At 44.6% G+C, this 21,015-nt stretch overlaps 1 protein-coding gene across 1 annotated transcript in view; it reads right to left on the bottom strand.

Moving 5' to 3' along the window:
- The window catches only part of LOC124593848, a 542,124-nt gene that overhangs the window by 401,563 nt on the left and 119,546 nt on the right, over nucleotides 1-21,015 (bottom strand). Inside the window, exon 2 of the mRNA XM_047132196.1 lies at nucleotides 16,535-16,687. Coding sequence (XP_046988152.1) covers nucleotides 16,535-16,687 — 153 coding nt within the window. The remainder of the gene's footprint in view (nucleotides 1-16,534; nucleotides 16,688-21,015) is intronic.

Below are 21,015 nucleotides of genomic sequence, written 5' to 3'. Positions count from 1 at the left end.
TCATTCCTTTGTGGCGTAGTATCGATCCAGGTCCGGCTCACATCTCTGTTACCTATACCATACACGAGTGGGTCGCACTGCTACATAAATAATATGTGAACGATGCTCGTACAGTCATACCGAAAACTTTCTTCCGCCTAGGACTGGCTGGGATAGTACCGGTAAACAGAGCTTTTTTCTTCTATTATTCATCAATAAAAGTGTTCCTCGTTCGCCCATTACTTTTGGCACTGGAATGAGAGACTGCCTCATGTGCAACGGATGAACTGTATCAAGGTGTATAAGCACACTGTCTACCAGGGAACATCACGTTACCATCACGTAACGCCGTCTCTCGCTTTGATGATGACCATTCGAGGAGGAGGAAAAAGAGTCCTCAAGTTTCGTTATGTGCGCCAAATGTAGGCCAGAGGGTACTTTTTCGGCTGCTTATTGTTAGAAAATCGCCACATATTTCTTTCATGAGCTATTTACTTTTATGAATGAAAACAGACTCGACATTTCTATAAAATTCTACAATATTTATTATTCCGTTTTACACACCGATTTTCCACTGTCCCGCCATCTTCAGGTGCAAAGTTCGTAAATACGCGCGCCTTGAAACATCTGTAGGGTCAAAGATTGTAACTAGTGCATCTAAAGAAATGGTAGTCCAGATTCGCTGTACAGAATAAATCTCCTCTCACCCGAGAAGAGCTCGTGACTGCACTCCTGATTGAACCAGTTTCTATGCTCTTGGCTCCATCGCAAACGAGGCCATCGATAAGCGACTGTCAACGTAAATCAACACAACATGTTGGTCACCGGGCACAGAGGCCACCCCCATGCAGTGGCCATATCATTGTGCATCGTGAGATTGTGTACCTTGCTGTCCTGTTAAATGTGGTTTCCATTGCACCCGCTGTTTTACGTGGGTCCCGTCTCGTCTGTTACGCTGTGTTGCGGTCATATAAGGCTGTAGCTGACCGTGTTCAACCATCTCCGTTCTTTTCGAGAAGCTGTGTTTATGGTTTGGAACTATCCCCATGAACGTAAAACAGTGTTATGAGCAATACCAAAGCCCCGGGTTGCACTTACAACACTTCGTCCTTCTTCTAGATTCTCGATTATTCTTCGACGTGTGGCGTCATTTAAATGTTGTCATCGAGGTGTTGTCACTGGGCATGTCATAATGAAGAACACAGCCACATTTGCACCATACCTGCTCGCTGTCTGGCACGCGCTGTCTTTTCCCGTCCCTTCAACTGCTTCGTATCTGGTGGGCGGAGGAGTGGGGGGGGGGGGGGGGGGGGGCATTTGGCTCCTTAGTCGAGCTCAACTCACGTCGTGTGACGTGCGAGTTTGATGACCTTTGGCAACATGCTACAGCAGTTCCATTCATTGTCACCAAGCAAATACTGTGTTACGTTCTTTTATCCACGTCGTCCTTAAGTTTCGCAAAGCAGTGTACCAGACTGTGACGACACTGCACTGGACTTTTCGTGAGTGTGCAGTTATTTCTTTTTCTGGTAATCTTCTTGTTGGGTCAAAATTTTCTGTTTTTTTTTGAAAAAAAATATATTGTGGTGGATGTAAAGCATGATGTATCTTTGGTGAGCTAAAGAAGTAAATAGTTCCCTCACACATCACCGGTTTCTGGAACTTTTGGACCTGAGCATGCCTTTTCCCTGGTGGGGGACATTGTCTTGCTCTTCACGCCAACAGTGCCCAAGCACTACTGGTCACACGCAGTTATGTGACCAGAGTCATCGTTCACGGCTCGTAAGGAGCAAAAGCTTCTATGAATAATTTGCTGAAGTGAGCAACTACGAAACTGAAAGTATTACTTCGGTTGGTAAGGAAACGTTAATTAGTTATTCAGTTTATTCATGAAAGCTTTAAGCAAGTATTTATGAAATCTGTTGATGAAATCGTTTGGTCGTAGTTGCTCTGTATCTTAGGCTGATGGGAAACATTATCAAATATCATAAAAAGGCAGCTGTTAAAAGTGATAAAGTGATAGATTAATTCGGAAACCCATTACAGCAACTGCAACTTTAGCTTAAAAGTGGAACATGCTTTACAGGTAATACAAGCGTGGTTGACCTAGCCATTGTTTGGAAGTGTTTTACGTGCCAAAAGGTCAATAGAACGAAATAATATGATTAGCACTGTTATTGTTTCATAGTCAAATTTTTCCGTTTTTACTGAGGATCATTAATATTTTCAAAGTAAAAGAGACCACATGCTCATATTAGGCAACACTGTCAGGTTCATTCAGCAACAAAGAATGTTCCTCCATATCGCTTCCCATTGTATTGTACTGAACTGGGGACCTACAAATGACGGAGAGGCTTCGTCCCCTCCGTAGTCCTCAGTGGTTCACAGCCCCACAACAGGCTGCAGCAGATCACTCACCCCACCGCCGTCCCACACCGAACCCACAGTTATCGTGCGGTTCGGCTCCCGGTAGACCTCTCCCCCCTCCCCCCCCCCCCCCCCCCCCCCCCGGTAACGTCTCACACCAGACGAGTCTAACCCCAATGTTTGCGTGGTAGAGTAATGGTAGTGTACGCGTACGTGGAGAAAGTGTTTGTGCAGCAATCGCCAACATAGTGTAACTGAGGCGGAATAAGGGGAACCAGCCTTCATTCGCCGAGGCAGATGGGAAACCGCCTTAAAAACCATCCACAGACTGGCCGGCACACCGTACCTCAACGCTAATCCGCCCTGCGGATTAGTGCCGGGGACTGTGACGTCTTCCCGCCCGTGAAGCAGTGCCTTAGACCGACGGCTAACCGGGTGGGCATTAGCTTCACCTACTCTTGTCCAATAGCCCCCAAAATTAATAAAAAAGGAAAGTCTGAGGGCTCTACACGCCACTACAAGAGTCTTTTTAGACACGTCGGTTTTAGCTTAACTGATATTTTGTTGTCACTTGAAGCGCAAATTTTATAACTTTGATCAATCAATACGGTCCTTTGTGAGTGTAAATTACTTCTTTTCAGTTCCGTAGTCTGTACTTGTTGTTCCTGATATTTTAATAAGTCTGGTTTCAGGAATGATTGGAAGCTTCGCCTCTCTTTTCCTGTATTTCCGCTTGGTTCTAATTGACTCTGCAATCCCCAGCTTCTGTCCTTTTCTTTACTCCTTTACTACTGCCCTCGAACCAATGGTGATCGGCATGGGCGTTCGCTTCCGAGTCACATACTGTTATATCTTGAGTCGCGCTGTTAGAAGTTCTTGGCTCTTTGTTTACGTTGCTTTGTCACTCCTCGTTTCTACTTGCAGGCATATTCCTTTTAGACTTCAGTCAGAACTTGACTCGGCTTTTCTGTGCCAACAGACTCCGTTGTGTCCGTCAGCAGATGTTCTGTTCTTCCAGATAGCCAATTTCCAGAAATTTCCACCGGATCTTCCATCGATCGAATTTCAAGACTTATCACCGTAGCACTGCAATCGCGTTACCCTGAACGACCTCTATCGCGGATGTTTCTGAGTTGTTTGGTGTAAACTGTCCGACAGTGACTGTAATGACCCTTTAATGGTTGGGACTTCTACAGTTTTTTGCCCCAGTATTACTGCAGTTATACTACTAGCCGGCCTTGACTGTTAGGTAATGAATCATTATCCCACGTTCTTAAATTCTCACTGCTCTCTCTGCGTACTCCCAAAGGTGGAAATGCACATTGTTTTAAAGCATTTTGGACGCCTCCACTGTGTTCAAGATTATTATTTAGTTTCGGGGTTGTTAATAACAACTGAATTACTTTCAACTGATGTGGCAACATGTCCTACCGGTTCTCTACTTATTTCTTACGGTCAGGAAACAAAGATTTACAATTAATTATAGTTCAAGACGAAATTCTCGTCTAGGACAGTCCTGTTTGACGAATAGTGTTTTATTACATGTATAGCGTACTGATAGTATGTAATTTATACCTGATAGCCCCTAATACTATTGTAATTACGGGTTGATAGATATTTTAGGTTCCATATTTTATTGCTTCTTTGCGAACTTTCGTAGGAATGTTAAAAACACTCATATTCGTCAAGTTTCCTTCCACTGGACTAACGATAAACTTTGAGATAGAACCTGTCGCTAATGTTAACTCAAAGCTACCAGCACACTCACAGATTACTTGCTGGCACACTAACAAGTGAGTAAGAGCAAAGATATGATTAAATTGTAGATTTTCTACTTGCTCTCTTCTTACTTTGATGTAGGATGTTAGTTATACAGTACTGTTTTTCTAGAGCATTTGGCCAATCTAGAAAATATGAAAATATTCTTTCGCGGATGGGTATCCATAGTTTTTTATACCTTTTCACACAGTTACGAAGATCTAAAGATTGTCATTATCCGCGTCACGCAGCGGGAGACGGCACGATGAGCACGTAACTTGCAAACACTAAATGCATCGCACACACGTAGCCCGCGCGTTTTGGAGGAATGTATGCTGATAACTACTGAAACTCTTTATCCAACAGAAGAGATGCCTGTTTTCGTTTACGACAACATCATCGTGCCCACATCGAAAATATAAAATTGGCTGAACAAATACCAGGAGGTACTGGTCTTCGAATGGCCCACAAAATCTCAAAGCTTGAACCCAATCGAACGTATTGGGGCCCTGAAGGTTCAAGACTGGAAGCTGTGTCAGAAATGCACTTGATATCTCAAGTACAATTCAGGAACCAGTCACTTTTAAGAAATAAAATAAGTAAACAAAATCACTCAAGCAATAAAATATGAAGATGTGGTCAGGGTAACCAACTCCTGTTTGGGAACTGCGTTGATTAAACGTTTTTACCGCTATTGTTGCTTTTAGTCAAAAGGAGTCCGTAAAAATAATAATATTTAGATTGTTGTTATCCAAGAATTTCACAAAATTAGTAGAATAAATTTTAGTAAAGCGTTTTGGAGTATTAATTTGATCTCTTTTATGTGCAAGATGGAAAGATTAGTACAAACTAGAAAAACATTTAATATACGATGGAATACTTCGCGCCAATGTAAGACATAGAACCATGTGCAGTTTGTCGTCAATTCACAAAACTACTCCTCTTGTAAGTGAGCATTTGATAAAAGCCTTGGGGTCGAAACCGGTCTTGTAAATATATAATTTTTTGAGGAACTGGAGCTATAGCATCAAAAGTGATGGTCACAGTTACGGTTACGTAATGTCTCCGATAAGGAAGATGTTAGACGAACTAAGAATTAATATCTGTTCTGTATTGGTAAAACAGTGATGCAATGGAAAAGCATGCGAAAGTTATTGTATGAGACAATTAAAATTATATGAGTAACAGCCCATCAGAAAGCGAGAAACACGAGACAATAGGGTAACAGGCCTAATATAAACAGGAAGAGATTTACATTCAGTAGTAATGGATCGCAGTAAGAGTGAGGAAACATTCAGGAATGAGTCTGCAAGCAGACATTTATGTGGTGCATTAGGAAGTATAGACTGAGTGGTGACTTGATATGAGAAGCAAACAGCGGCTCGTGCTGTACGTTCAGTACTTGATGTTTAGTGCGCCAGCTAGATGACGTGCTGCGACACAGCGCTTAAGCTGCCTCGTCAACAGCTTGCTAGGGCGACTAGCGCGTGCTAGACGCAGGCAGGAACAGCGGGCAGTGCGCGAAATTATGCAACACTAGTTGGGAATGCCCGCGCCGGGGTAAGTGCCGCGTAGCCGCAGACTATTTGCATGTCGACAGCTGCGGGATTAATGACGACCGGGCGTTCGCATGAGCAGCGCTCTGTGATCTGACACGCCATTTCCGGCCGTGCGTCCTACGCGTTACAAACCCCCCACTCTGCTCTGTTCTCAACGCACTCATCACACACCCAGTTTTCGCATATTTTTCCTAATGAAACTGATGAGTCATCCAAGCCCATAAAGTACACATTGGGACACTTTACTCGCTATTGATTTTGCTCTGTTCATCAGTTTCCTCACTTGTTTGATCTAGCCCGCCACAACTGCCTCTCTTGTGCCAAGATTATCTCAGACTGACACTAATACCAGTAGTCCCAAATCATTTGTTGTATAAATTCCAATATCTGTCTTCCACTAAAGTTTCTGTCTTCTGCGGTCGTGGAAGATGTTCTCCGACGTCGTAACACCTGTACTGTAGTCCTGTCCTGTCTTTCAGACGATGTTTTCCTCATACAAGGCGATTCAGTTAAACTGTTCTCCTCATATATTTAAGGAACCGTTTGAGATACCGCAGTTCTAAAGGTAAAATCTTTTAGTATGTTCAAATTAACATAAGGACATCACACACATCCATGCCCGAGGCGGGATTCGAACCTGAGACCGTAACGGTCGCGCGGTTCCAGACTACAGCGCCTAGAACACTCGGCTACACTGGCCGGCTACAACAGTCACGAAAACTTTTTAAGTCCAACGGGGATAGAGAACTTGAAGTCTGCAACTATTTTGTTCGTCAGTAGAACAACAGCACAAATGATTCCTAGTCGCAGATGGCTCGCTGCCGATCACGTAAGAGTCCCGTGGTCGTGGAAGCGGAGTGTTTTCTAATGCGGCGGCTGAGTCTTTGGAACGGCGAAGGTGAATGTCATCCAGCTGCTGGCTGCAACGGAACTTCTGTCCGGAGCTCAAGGCCCTCGTGGAGGGATACTTGCGTGTCTATTTTCAGCACGTGACACGACGGATTCATGAAGACATGTGTGTCTGGCGACGACTTCTGTCATCACCGTGTACGCCGCATGGTGGCCTGACTGGACTGTAGTTGATTCCGTATGCTGGCCTATACGCTGAGTTCTGAGGCTGCAAAGTCCCACATCGTTTGAACTGCAGGAGGTCAGCTTACTACTCCGCACTATGTAGAGGGTCGTCAGAAAGGAAACGCTTGTAGGGATGTAGGTTGTACTGAGTCATAAATGTCAAGAAAAATTAGACAGCGAGGCCGTCGCGCGCAAATGAAGGTTTCAGCTGATCAAACAACGCATTCGTTGGGCAACACCGCCCCTGGCAGGCTGCATGAATGTCAGCGCGCGAAGTCTCGGTTGGCTAATTTCAATTCTAATAACTCTGAAGATGCGCAACGTATCGCATTTTTTTCTCAGCAGTTACGTTTCAGTACAAGCTGCCATGCAATATTCATACAAGTGTTTCAAACAGTTTCTGACCACCCTGTATGTGTTGCGCGTGGTGTCGTCGGCGCCTCCCGCCTAGGGCGCCACGGCAAATGTGTAATAAGAAAACAAGAATCTAGTAAAAGTCACGACAATGAGCGCAAGCACTCCGCAAGACACTGTACAGAACATGACCGAAGGTGCTTCGTGTCAATATTATATTTCTTTCGTATTCATTTCCGCTTTCCAAGAAGACTAAGACGTGCCGGCCACGTCTATAGAAGAGAGCAGGGATCATTACTGAGAGAAGTCTCAGAAAATAAGCCGGAAGGACGAAGACTCTAGGAGACCCGGTTGCCAAGGATCTTGAGGTCCTGAGAGCAAGAAAAGAAGATGCCGAAGACAGAATACCGTAGGAGAGGCTACTTGACGAAGCCAAAAACCGACTGCGGTTATTAGGGCCAGGAGAGTAAGAGTAAGTACACTACTGGCCATTAAAATTGCTACACCAAGAAGAAATGCAGATGATAAACGGGTATTCATTGGGCAACTATACTACACTAGGACTGACATGTGATTACATTTTCACGCAATTTGGGTGCATAGATCTTGAGAAATCAGTACCCAGAACAACCACCTCTGGCTGAAATAAAGGCCTTGATACGCCTGGGCATTGAGTCAGAGCTTGGACGGCTTGTAAAGGTACAGCTGCCCATGCAGCTTCAATACGATACCACAGTTCATCAAGAGTAGTGACGGGCGTATTGTGTCGAGCCAGTTGCTCGGCCACCATTGACCAGACGTTTTCGATTGGTGACAGATCTGGAGAAAGTGCTGGCCACGGTATCCAGATAGGCCCGTACAGGACCTGCAACATGCGGTCGTGCATTATCCTGCTAAAATGTAAGGTTTCGCAGGGATCGAATGAAGGGTAGAGCCATGGGTCGTAACACACCTGAAATGTAACGTCCACTGTTCAAAGTGCCGTCAATGCGAACAAGAGGTGACCCAGATGTGTAACCAGTGGCACCCCATACCATCACGCCGGATGATACGCCAGTATGGCGATGACGAATACACGCTTCCAATGTGCGTTCACCATGATGTCGCCAAACACGGATGCGATCATCATGATGCTGTAAACGGAACCTGGATTCATCCGAAAAAATGACGTTTTGCCATTCGTGCACCCAGGTTCGTCGTTGAGTACACCATCGCAGGCGCTCCTGTCTGGGATGCAGCGTCAAGGGTAACCGCAGCCATAGTCTCCTAGCTGATAGTCCATGCTGCTGCAAACGTCGTCGAACTGTTCGTGCAGATGGTTGTTCTCTTGCTAACGTCCCCATCTGTTGACTCAGGGACCGAGACGTGGCTGCACGAACCGTTACAGCCATGCGGATTAGATGCCTATCATCTCGACTGCTAGTGATACGAGGCCGTTGAGATCCAGCACGGCGTTCCGTATTACCCCCCTGAACTCACCGATTCCATATTCTGCTAACAGTCATTGGATCTCGACCAACGAGAGCAGCAATGTCGCGGTACGATAAACCGCAATTGCGATGGGCTACAATCCGACCTTTATCAAAATTGGAAGCATGATGGCACGCATTTCTCCTCCTTACACGATTCATCACAACAACGTTTCACCAGGCAACGCCGGTCAACTGCTCTGTGTGTATGAGAAGTCGATTGGAAACTTTCCTCATGTCAGCACGTTGTAGGTGTCGCCACCGGCGCCAACCTTGTGTGAATTCTCTGAAAGGCTAATCATTGGCATATCACAGCATCTTCTTCCTGTCGGTTAAATTTCCCATCTGTAGTACATCATCTTCCTGGTGCAGCAATTTTAATGGGCAGTAGTGTAACTACTCCATTTGATTAAAGGGAAAGGGGGAAGTTTCTTTTCGTATGTCCTAATCTACTTTACCATATTCTCATGATCATAATGTTAGCTGCTGCCAGGTACTGGTCGTACAGTCTACTTCGAACACAAGTTCTCTACATTTGTCGCACAACCTTTCGTCATAACTAAACTGTCTGATCAAAAGTTTCCGGACACCTCCCTGTAAGGCGGAACTGACAACCAGATGTCACGAGATTCAAGCAAGCCAATATGAAATGAGGCAGAGAGTATTATCTTGTCAGTAGAAAAGCAGAACTGGTTGTTTAGGAGATCTCAGTAAGTTTGAACTTAGTGACTCGATGGCGTCTGAGTAACAGACCCATCCGGAACGTTTCAACCCTTCTAAGTTGCCAAAGTAGACTGTCTGCGAAGTAGTTGTGAAGAATCGTGAAGGAACAACCGCTGCAGGACCACGACCAAGGAGGCCTCGTGTACAGACACACAGGGGCCGTAAGGCATTGCGGAGGTGTGGTTTTAAAAACCCGAAACAGTCCAGAAAGTACAGTGACTGCCTATAGGCAGTTAAAAAAAGTCTTGAAAAGAATGGCGTGGAATGGTCGAGCATTTCTGTAGTCGATACTAAGTGAGGCTTAAAGCTATGTAAAGAGCAAAGCCACTGGACAATGCATCACTGAAAACGAGTGATACGGTGTGATGAATCAGCCTTCACCCTGTGGCAGTCCTATGGAAGAGTTTGAGTTTGGTGAATGTTGGGGAACGTTATCTGCTACCACTTGTAGTGTCAAGAGTAACACACCGAAGATGTGGTGCTATGTTATGAGGGTGTTCCTTCATGGGTAGGGTTTGGCCCTTTAATTGCACTTAAGAAGACACTAAGGTGGAAGCATATAAATACATTTTACTGCGTTGTGTACTGAGAAAAGGAACAATTTGGGGATGATGATTGTATCACCATGACAATGCACCCTTTCGTAAAGCAGCGTCTGCTAGCCTAAGGTCTGTGGAAAATAACATTTTTCAAATAGGCTAGCCTGCCCAGAATCCTGAAATGAACCCAGCTGGAAACTTTGTTGATGTAATGGATTGTCAACACCAGTGGACAATACCTTGTCTGGTTTTGCTCCTGGGAAATAATAGGCTGCATTCCTTCACAGGCACTCTCACACACACACTTAACATGTCTCCAGGAAAGTTCAAGTGGTCGTTAAGGTGAATGATGGACACACCCCATACTAATGTCCGCTAACAGATGGCTGGATACCCTTGAGATCTGAACGTTGTCTTTCTTCTAAGGATTCTCTTTCAAGCACTGCCAGACAGGTAGCTATTGTAAGAGGGTGAGTCAAATGAAAACCTAAAATATTTGTAAAATATTATTTATTGTGCAGAAGAGGTACAAAGCTGTATCATTTTTCAACATAATCTCTCCCACGCTCAATGCAAGTCGTCCAGCACTTACAAAGGGCATAAATTCCTTTAGAAAAAAATTCTTTTCCTAGTCTGCGCAACCACTTATACACCGCGTGGCGTACCTCTTCATCAGAACGGAACCTGTTTCCTCCCATTGCGTCTTTGAGTGGTCCAAACATATGGAAATTACTTGGGGCAAGGTCTGGTGAGTATGGTGGATGAGGAAGACACTCAAAATGCAGGTCTGTGATTGTTGCAACTGTTGTACGGTCAGTGTGGGGCCTTACATTGTCATGTTACAAAAGGACACCTGCTGACAGCAATCCACGTCGCTTTGATTTGATTGCAGGCCGCAGAAGATTTTTTAGGAGATATGTGTATGATGCACTAGTGACAGTGGTCCCTCTAGGCATTTAATGCTCCAAAATGACGTCTTCTTCGTCCCAAAAGAGAGTCATCATAACCTTCCCTGCCGATGGTTCTGCTCGAAACTTCTTTGGTTTTGGTGATGAGGAATGGCGCCATTCCTTGCTCGCTCTCTTCGTTTCCGGTTGGTGGAAGTGAACACAGGTTTCGTCCCCAGTAACGATTCTTGCAAGGAAGCCATCACCCTCTCGTTCAAAGTGCCGAAGAAGTTCTTCACAAGCATCAACACGTCGTTCTCTCATTTCAGGAGTCAGCTGCCGTGGCGCCCATCTTGCAGACACTTTGTGAAACTGGAGCACATCATGCACAGTGTGGTGTGCTGACCCATGACTAATCTGTAAACGTGCTGCAATGTCATACAGCGTCACTCGGCGGTTTTCCTTCTCTATGGCTTCAACTGCTGCAATGTTCTGTGGAGTCACAACTCGTTGTGCCTGACCTGGACGAGGAGCATCTTCCACTGAAGTCACACCATTTGCGAACTTCCTACTCCATTCGTAGTCTTGCTGCTGTGACAAACATGCATCACCGTACTGAACCTTCATTCGTCGATGAATTTCAATAGGTTTCACAGCATCACTACGCAAAAACCGAATAACAGAACGCTGTTCTTCCCTGGTGCAAGTCGCAAGTGGGGCAGCCATCTTCATACTGACACTGCGATGGTATGTGTGCATCTGCACTATGCTGCCACCTACAGGCCATTTTGCACGCTGTTTGTAGCACGCTTACCAACATATAGGATAACGGCCCGAAATTTCGATTTGTTATTACAAATTTAAGGTTTTCATTTGACTCACCCTCGCATAAAAACTGCAACAGCATTCGATGTCTGCCGTGGACATAATGAAAGGTAATCTGCTGTGGGAAATAAAACATAGTGAGTAAACTAAAGGTAAACTGATTGTAGAGCAAATTGTAAAAAATTCTAAACCTAGACGGGGGACTTATACAAGTTGTGTGGAAAGGCTGGGGAGAGGAGGTGGAGGAGGGAGGTTCAGATCTATTAGTGGGGTGTCTGATTGTGCTCCAGCCAAGCCAATCGCGTTAGCTCGCCGACCGGCACCCCCACTCCCACCCAATAGCAGAGTGATGCGGTCAAGTGGCTGACGAGGCAGGCAGTCATTCTGATCGCCGGCGCTGACCGCTGTACCCCCGGGAACCACGTTTATCGACGCCTGGGTGGCCAGGGCTGGAGGGAGGGGGGAGGGGGTAGGGAACTAATGGACCGGCCGACCGCTGCGGATTGAGTTTCAAGGCGCACCGCCGCTTTCACGACCGCCGCGCCGCGGCGCCACCAATTCCGTGGCGGCCGAACATGCCGTCAGTTCCTGCACTCGCTGACACCGCGATGAATACTGCATGCGTTCAAAGCCGTCACCGGAGAGCACCTGAAAGCGTATCACTGAGGTAGGCTTAATGCTGTTACGTATGTCCGTGGTCACCGGATGTGTAGAGAGCGCGGAGAAAAATGTAGAGAAAAAGACAGGTAATAAACAAACTCCCCAGGGTAAACGTAGTACTTAAGCGATGCGGCCCCAGAGGACTCTTCCACCAGCGTTGATACTTATGAACGTTTCGTAGGCTTCAGGTCCTGAAACTAATTTATACTTTTTACCGGTCGATATTATTCGTCTCTTTAAAAGAGTTGTCAGTGTTTTATTTTCCACTAACTGGATAATAATTGCTGTCTCTCATTCAGTTTTGATTCAGAAAGCACTGCTCCCATGGAACAAACTAGGCCGTTATTACACATGATATGCTGAGAATCATAGATGCAAGCCATTAGGTAAGTTGTGTAAAATGAACCCGAAATCGATCGACAAATGTCCGGAGCAGGTTAAGAGATACTTCTGAGTATTGTGGTAAAAGGAACCCTTCGTCTCCAGACGAACGTTAGAGAACAATAATGTTAATCATGATTTACTCGATTTGTTACATCAGTTACCTATGTTTGCACAAAAATACATTCTCAACAGAAAACACTTTGTAATACGTAATCGCCGAAACGTACAACACAAAACACAAAATATGCAACAGCCTTCAGACAGACCCGCAATTCCTGTTACCGTCGTTGCGCCAACAGTTCAGATTAGTGCTGTGTCGCTCATTCATCGAATTCCTTAATTTTTCTTCCTTATAAAATCAGGCGTGCCGTATTGTGTTGCCAGAAGGGAAGCAGTAAGAGCGGAGAGCGTTGGTCAGGAGAGCTCCCTTACTTCGAACGTGTACGAGCCACTGGATATCACCTGAGTAAACAATCCATCAGAGACATTTCAACCCTTCTAAAACTGCCCAGAATGACTGTTGGTGATGTGCTTGTAAAACTTAGACGAGAAGAAACAGACATAGTTAAACTAAGCCCAGGAAGACCTCACTGAACGGATGGTCAAGGACCGTCGAACAGTGCGGAGGTTGGTTGTAAAAAATGGCGTGAAATCATTCCTGAGTTTCAAGGTACTGTTACCAGTCCAGCTGGCACTATGACTGTGCGTAGCGAGTTAAATAGAATGGATCAGTGGTCGAGTAGATCCTCATGAGCCACACATTTCTGTAGCCAATGCTATGCTATACTTGAGATGGTGTCAACAACGACGTCACTGCACAGTAGATGACCGAAAAATTTGTAAATTTGTGGTAGGACCCTAATCTTACACGCTACTTAGTCTAACTTAGACTAACTTACGCTAAGGACAACACACACACCCATGCACGATGGAGGACTCGAACCTCCGACAGGGGCAGCAGCGCGAACAGTGACAGGACGACTAAGAATGCGCGGCTACCCCGCGCGGCAGATGTCTGGTAACTAGTGGTTTGGCGTGATGAATCACGCTGCATCCTGTAGCAATCCGATCGAAGGGTTCGAGTATGACGAGTTCCTGACGAACTTTACGTGGAGAATAGATGTTGTTACGGTGTGTGTGTGTGTGTGGGGGGGGGGGTGTTTTTTAGAGGTTAAAATGGCTTCATTATTGCCTTTAAGAAAATGTCAAATGTGGAAGAATATGAATATATTTTGCGGCATAGTATACTGAGTATAGGAGAGGAACAGTTAGGAAACGATGATTGTCTGTCAGCCTGAGTGGCCGAGCGGTTCTAGGCGCTACAGTCTGGAGCCGCGCGACCGCTACGGTAGCAGGTTCGAATCCTGCCTCGGGCATGGATGTGTGTGAGGTCTTTAGGTTAGTTAGGTTAAGTAGTTCTAAGTTCTAGGGGACTGATGACCACAGCAGTTAAGTCCCATAGTGCTTAGAGTCATTTTGAACCGGGCAACGGACAAACACGCCCACGATGACATTAGCGCGCTTATCAAACTGGATAGTGATCGCCGGGTAGTCCCACATCCACAATCGCTGTGTACACAGTCACAGACGATGCAGCATGGCACAGAGAAGACGTCTACCTGATTCTCTGAGGTGAAGGATCTAGGAAGAATGGAAGCAGGACAGTCCCGAACCCTTTGTGGACCGCTGGCTTAATCTGAATCGTTCAGTTGTTTCCCGGGTGTGGCGACAGTTTAGAGAGACCGAGACTGTATCGCGAAGACTAGGGCAGGGCCGACCACGTTTGACGATAGCTGTAAAGGCAAGACGGTTCGCCCTTAGTACTTCACGGCTACTGCCATCTTACCTCGCAGCATTCACTGGATGCGTTGTATCGTGGCAAACGATGTACAGTAGGCTTCGGCAGAGTGGCCTTTATTATTGGAGACCTGCTGCATGTGTACCTCTGATGTGTCTTCGCAGAAGAAAACTTTATAACTGAGTCATCAACATCCTACTTGGACGGTCGAATAGTGAACCAATGTACTTTTCGCAGATGAGTCCCAGTTTCGTCCGGAGAATGATTCTCGATGGATTCTCATGTGGAGGGAACGTGGATCTTTCTGGATCCAAACATTGTGGAAAGCAAACAATATCGAGGAGATCCCTAATGGTGTGCGCACGGATTATGTTGAACACACGAAGACCTCTTCATGAAACTGTAACGGTGAATCGGCAAGGTTTAACTGCTGTCAAGTATCGTGACGAGATCTTGGGAGCTCATGCGCCCTAGACTTCCTAATGATGGAGAATAATGCTGGATCTAATAGAGAAAAGATGACCCATGTTTTGTTTGAAACGGAAGATACTGAACTGATGTCGTGGTCTGCACGCTCTTCCGATTTTAATCCCGTAGAGCACCTCTTAGATGCGCTAGGGACACGGGTTGGAGCCACCAACCACACCCCAAGACGGTGTATAACTCTCCACTGAGAATGGGCGTTATTTCCTCAAATTGAGATTGATGACATTATTCACAGCATGTCCCGTTGTTCTCAGACCTGTATTGCTCCCATATGTGGCCATACCACGTACTGAGCACATTAACCAGTTGTTGGAATGCGTGTGCAAATCCGTTAAGTTGAAAAAACAAAAAAACGGAAAACAGTTTTGTCTACTGTTATGCATGTTGCAATTATTTACGTTATACAAAATTGTTAAGGCTTTCGTAGCCACTTGTTGACAAACTGCCTATTGGCTTCTGTCTCGGGTTCTTCGGCCGACGTTCATCTAATGATTTTTCTGACGTTTCGCCAGCACGAGTGGCTGGCATTGTCAAAGCTTCACCCTCCATTGCCGGTGGTGAACTGGAGGCGAGCTCGCGGCCGCAGACTATATGTACCTGGCGCGCCAACGTCCGAGGGCTTTTCCGCGGTCATTTCCGGTGCGGTTCTCCTCTTGCTACCTGCGACGGTCGTTCGCTGCAGTACGGGAAGCCAGGACCCGTTTACCTTAAGGCTTTCCTCTTTCTTGTTGAAACTGTTCGCGTGTTTTTGTATTTCTACAGCTTCTCTGAACAAGCGCGTGTGATAGTGCTTCTCTACAGCCAGAACGTTATGTATTCTTAACATTGTTTCTATTTTACTGTCGCCTTTTTATACCTTTTCGTGGCAAAATAATTGCAAACTTGATAAATTTCCGTTTGTTGCTTTGATTTAGGACACCACTGTAGTAGTCAATTCCGCATTACGCAGAATTGTATGGATACTTTGATCAGATGTTGTAAATGTGATTGTGCCGGACAGTTAAATTATTGTAAAGACTGTCACAGCGCTGTCAAGGAATAAATAACAACAGTTGCTGCGACAAATGGCATGCCGGCCACGTAATTGGAAGTTCGGGTGAGTGTGAAAAAGTAAAATCACAGTGTCAGAGGTTGAAAATACCGCTACAGTTGTAAGGTTGTTTCATGAAACACACACGGCTGGTTTCGGGTTCTTATACGTCCATCTTCAGGTGTCGTGACTTGGTGCTGTGACCCCGAGCGCCGCGGTGGACGCCTACAAGATGCGGTGCTCTACCAGCGAGCGCAGAGCATGAGATACCTGAAGATGAGCGTATAAGAACACGAAACCGGTCATGTGTGTAATAAACGAACCTTACAACTGTAGCTGTGATTTCAACCTCTGGTATAATGCTCAGTTGCGGATGTTCCTCCAACAGGACTGTTTGTAAAACCACAGTGGGTTGCTTACTGCATTGGGCCGCGTTTGTCTTGTACGTACCATATTATTCCACGAGAAACTGTTGTTTATGAGTTGCGCAATATCGATGATTTTGCGAAAGAGGTAATTTTGCACGTCTAAGTAAAGGAATATTTGCAGGAAGGGAAGGAAGTGAGAGCTGGTTCAGGATGAACACACTCTTTGTCGACAACCGTATAGGAAGTCACTCACGCGTACTTGCACAGTACTTACCGAGGATGCCGAGCCGGAAGTTGAGCGTGATGACGATGATGCGGCCGAAGCTGGCGAGCGTGGTGCCGTCGTACGGGTTGCCCGAGTTCCATTCGTACGACTCGCCGTGGATGAACACCAGTACGGGGAACTTCTCCCGCACTCGCGGCGACACTGCACAGAGAAAGGCACGCGTACGGCTAACCACTCGGTACAGTCTTACATGCTGTGTACGTTGTTCTCAACGTGACACAATTATTATCCACCTCCAAAATCTCTTAAGCCTTAAGACGTGATTGCCCGCGTCTGCTAAATATTGTTGTGAAATGATTTGCTTAAAATAAGCACTTAACGAATCTAAATGTCCTATTTCTTTTTCATTATGCTATTGTACATTGTAGAAGGACAACAACTTGTTACATGAAACTTCCTGGCGGATTAAAAATGCGTGCCGCACCGGAGCTCGGGACCTTTGCCTTTCGCGGGCAAGTACTCTACCATCTGAGCTACCCAAGCACGATCCATGCCCCATCCTGGCAGCTTTACATCTGCCAGTATCTCGCCTCTTACCTTCCAAACTTTACAGAAGCTCTTCTGTGAACCTTGCAGAACTAACACTCGTGATAGAAAGGATATTGTGGAGACATGGCTTAGCCACAGCCTGGTAGATGTTTCTGAATGAGAGTTTCACTCTTCTGTAGAACTAGTGCTCCTGATAGAAAGGATATTGTGGAGACATGGCTTAGCCACAGCCTGGGGGATGTTTCCTGAATGAGATTTTCAGTCTGCGAAGGTTCACAGGAGAGCTTCTGTAAAGTTTGGAAGGTAGGAGACGAGGTACTGGCAGAAGTAAAGCTCTGAGGACAGGGAGTGAGTAGTGGGTGGGTAGCTTAGATGGTAGAGCACTTGCCAACGTAAGGCAAAGGTCCCGACTTCGAGTCTCGGTCCGGCACACACTTTTAATCTACCAGGAAGTTTCATATCAGCGCACACTCCGCTGCAGAGTGAAAATCTCATTCTGGAAACTTGTTACATTACGCGCAGTGCTTCACGTCACCAGAAACAGTGTAAGATGGGCATGTCATTTTGACTTTTGTAAGTTACCGATATGCACGTTAGAGAGAGAGAGAGAGAGAGAGAGAGAGAGAGAGAGAGAGCAAGTTCTGTTACTGTTAAAAAATCTTTGGTCTTCTTGAGACACATTCTCTGTGCAGTCTTAGTTGAAAAGTGGTAGGTGATGGACGTCTTCAGTAGTGCTGTGTTGGCTTGTGATTATATCTGTTAGATGAAGAAAATTTTATTGTGAAGGATAGAAAGGATGAATATGATGTATAAACTGGAAGGCGACAAGAATACAAATTTTGAATAATGTTATTATTTTTTGAAGAGTTTAAGTTTGAGGTAATACTGCAGCACTGGGCAGCTACTTTGTCGAATGGTTATTGGCGGCTGGTTAACTTGCTCAGAACTAAGAGAAAGGTCACCCCACTTCACTGAATCATGCGTTGAGATACCAACTCATTAAGCTGTCTGGTGTTTAAAGAAATTCTCTGTTAACATTGCATCATTTTCAAATCATTGTTCACTTTGTCAAGCATATTATCGTTCAGACCATCGTGATGTGTGAAGATCACGCGAAATTTACTCTGTCTTCTTGAATACGTTCTTCATTCTAAATTAATTTTCTTGGAGTATCCTTTCGTAGGAATACTTGCTGTCTTGCTGTCCCCATCTCACTGTTGATAGCTGGTTTATCTTTACGCATTACCACATTGCACCATACGGCATGCAACAGTTTGAATATTGACTTGAAATTTTACATAAAAATAGAAATCTAACTTAGTCGCTGCCTGCTTGCTGTTCTCTGTTGTGCTTTCGATAAATCTGCAACAATATTGTCAAGACGAGAGGTAAGTGAAAATTTTGATTAGAGCCAGCTAGTTGTTTTACTTCATTTGCGCATTTAATATAAAGACAAATGGTATTCAGACCAGTTAAAGTTCAATGCAGATTACGTTCTGTGTAGTCAAAGGTTAGTATACGAGTTTGAGCTGAATAACAGTTTGTGGATACATAGTTTTGGTAGTAGGTAGATTTTTCATAGATTGGGAGGTGAATTTGGGCTACATTTCACGCTGAAGCATTTGTAGAGTAGAGGTTGCAGCAGCTTTAAGTAGATACGCTCAACCGACCAAATAAGCTGCTTTTTCTCCATTGAACTAGAATAAGGGAATAGTAACAGGAAGACGAATTAAAGCTAGGACACATCATATTATATATAAAGCATACTATGCGATAGCAGAACCTATTAGAATGTCTAAGCGTTTCAACTGTAGAATAGGCAGTAAAACAGTTTTTGAAAGCGTATTTTTTATATAATTACGTGACACAGTGTATGTACATAATACGTGTATAATGTATGTACGAATAATCTTTTATGAGACCATAGATGTAGTCAACCTACACTCTTTATGTTTGTTTTTTTGGTACTGACGTGAATGGCCTGAAATCGAGAAAATCGGATAGCCGATGATAAAATAACTGGAAAAGCACTTCACTGTACATTGAAATTCTTAACACTTCATACCCACCGGAAAGAGGCAAACGGAACTCGGAAACACAATTTGAGACGACGTTCATTCCTTCTGAGAGTCGGTAGAGGTGTGGACCATCTTTCAATGTCTGAAATATGTGGAATACTGACCAATATTTCTACGTAACAACAAAGAATTGTCTACAGCAGTCAAATATGGAACACATGTGTCAAAGGCTTTGGTATCGGAAATTTTCAAGATAATACTGAACATATGTTTTTGTTAGTACGTAGATCTTACACAAATAAATAGAAGTTTTTTTCAGATCTCTAAATAATGAAATAAAATCCTCGTACTCGTAAGCGGTCTTAAATATACAAGACACATAGAAAACACAAAAAATTGAATTTTATAAAGCACATCTTGTGGTACATCATCAGTTGCACTTTAAAGAATTTGTTTTCCAAGCTGGTATAGCGCCACATTGCTTATCATCAGTAGTATATGCTGTACACGACTACATCAAGTGACAGGCCTGTAGAGTGTAAAATTTGTAGCCGGCAGAAAAAAAGGGTCAAGCAGCTTTGTCCATATACAGGATGTCCCAGAGATGTTGTGACAGACTACGAGGGAATGTAGAGGATGTCTTGAGGAACAAATCCATAAATGGAGCCCTTGTCCGAAGGATTGTAGAGGATGTCTTGAGGCAGATATCAAGGGTAAGAACCCGTGTCCGGAAACGTCATCCAACGACGATACAGAGTGTCCTAGTCGTAGGTGCCGGCGTCTGCCACTACGTGACCCCTTCGGCAGCAAACGTGACTTTGTACGCTGACTGATAGTAGGCGCAACGTCTCGCCACGTTGCATGTTATTCAGTTATTGCGCTCTGATTATCACAATTGCCAGTGGAGAAGAAGGAGCTGGCTGGTGCATAGAAAGGCCTTGTCTCCAACGAATGCGTTGCTCTGTTGCCTCGATGGATGACGGTTTCATACAAGGGTTTCCATTTGCAGTTTAATTTTCTCCTTGAACCTTCTAAAATCGCCAATATACGGTAGAAAAATAGACTGCAAATGGAAACGCAAGTACAAAAGAGTCATCCACCAACGCGACAGAGCATCGCGTTCACAGGCGACGAGGCCTTCCTTTCTCTAAGCACAGGATGAAAGTGTACTAAAAAGTAGCAGGCTGATGACAAAGCAAATAAATTATATTTATACTAAACGAAACAAACAGCTTGTTTCAGTATATGAATATCAGATTTTAGACAGGTTCAACTCACATTACTATATATCATTTCTTAAATTTCAGATTAGTCCTGAATTTACATCTCAGTTTCAGTGTGTACGGGACCTACTAGTTACAAGATAAAGAGATTTCGTATGATACCTTGCAAAATAATGGAAACAGTTTTGCTTGATGATGTACTATGATTAAATCTTGACTACGCATCACACGAGGATAGGGTTTATAGTATTTCAGGTTACGTTATATAGTTTTTACAGCCTGATCCTCTGCGTTTATGATAGGTCCTACACAAAGATACTTGTCTTTAAAAATTACCAGGCGTGTTTTATCCTTTTTATCTGGAACCGGTTTTTAGTTAACAAGCGTGTTCGAAATGTGGTAAGTTTGCACGAGCAGCTGCAACTTCTACTAGAGACCAAATTACGAGTATCAGGAAGGATTTTAACAAAAACTAATAGTCAGTAGTTTCTAAAGACGAAAGCGGAATAATGTTGTCTAGTAAGGCTTCACATTTAGCACAATCTCTGAAAGCTCAGCTCGGCAGGTCACTAAGTACCTGATTATCAAGTAATTCTAAATAAGACTTTTGGCAGTATTTCATCCCATTTGAGGAACTTTTTAATCGAGAAATATGTTTCAAAGATTAAGTAATGCGTCACCAGGAAATTAAACCCGTCAAGGAACACGGAACTGCGGTTGAAACTCGATTAAGAAGCTG

This window comes from Schistocerca americana, chromosome 2, assembly GCF_021461395.2.
Source record: "Schistocerca americana isolate TAMUIC-IGC-003095 chromosome 2, iqSchAmer2.1, whole genome shotgun sequence".
NCBI lineage: Eukaryota > Metazoa > Arthropoda > Insecta > Orthoptera > Acrididae > Schistocerca > Schistocerca americana.
This window is presented reverse-complemented; position numbering and strand designations above follow the sequence as displayed.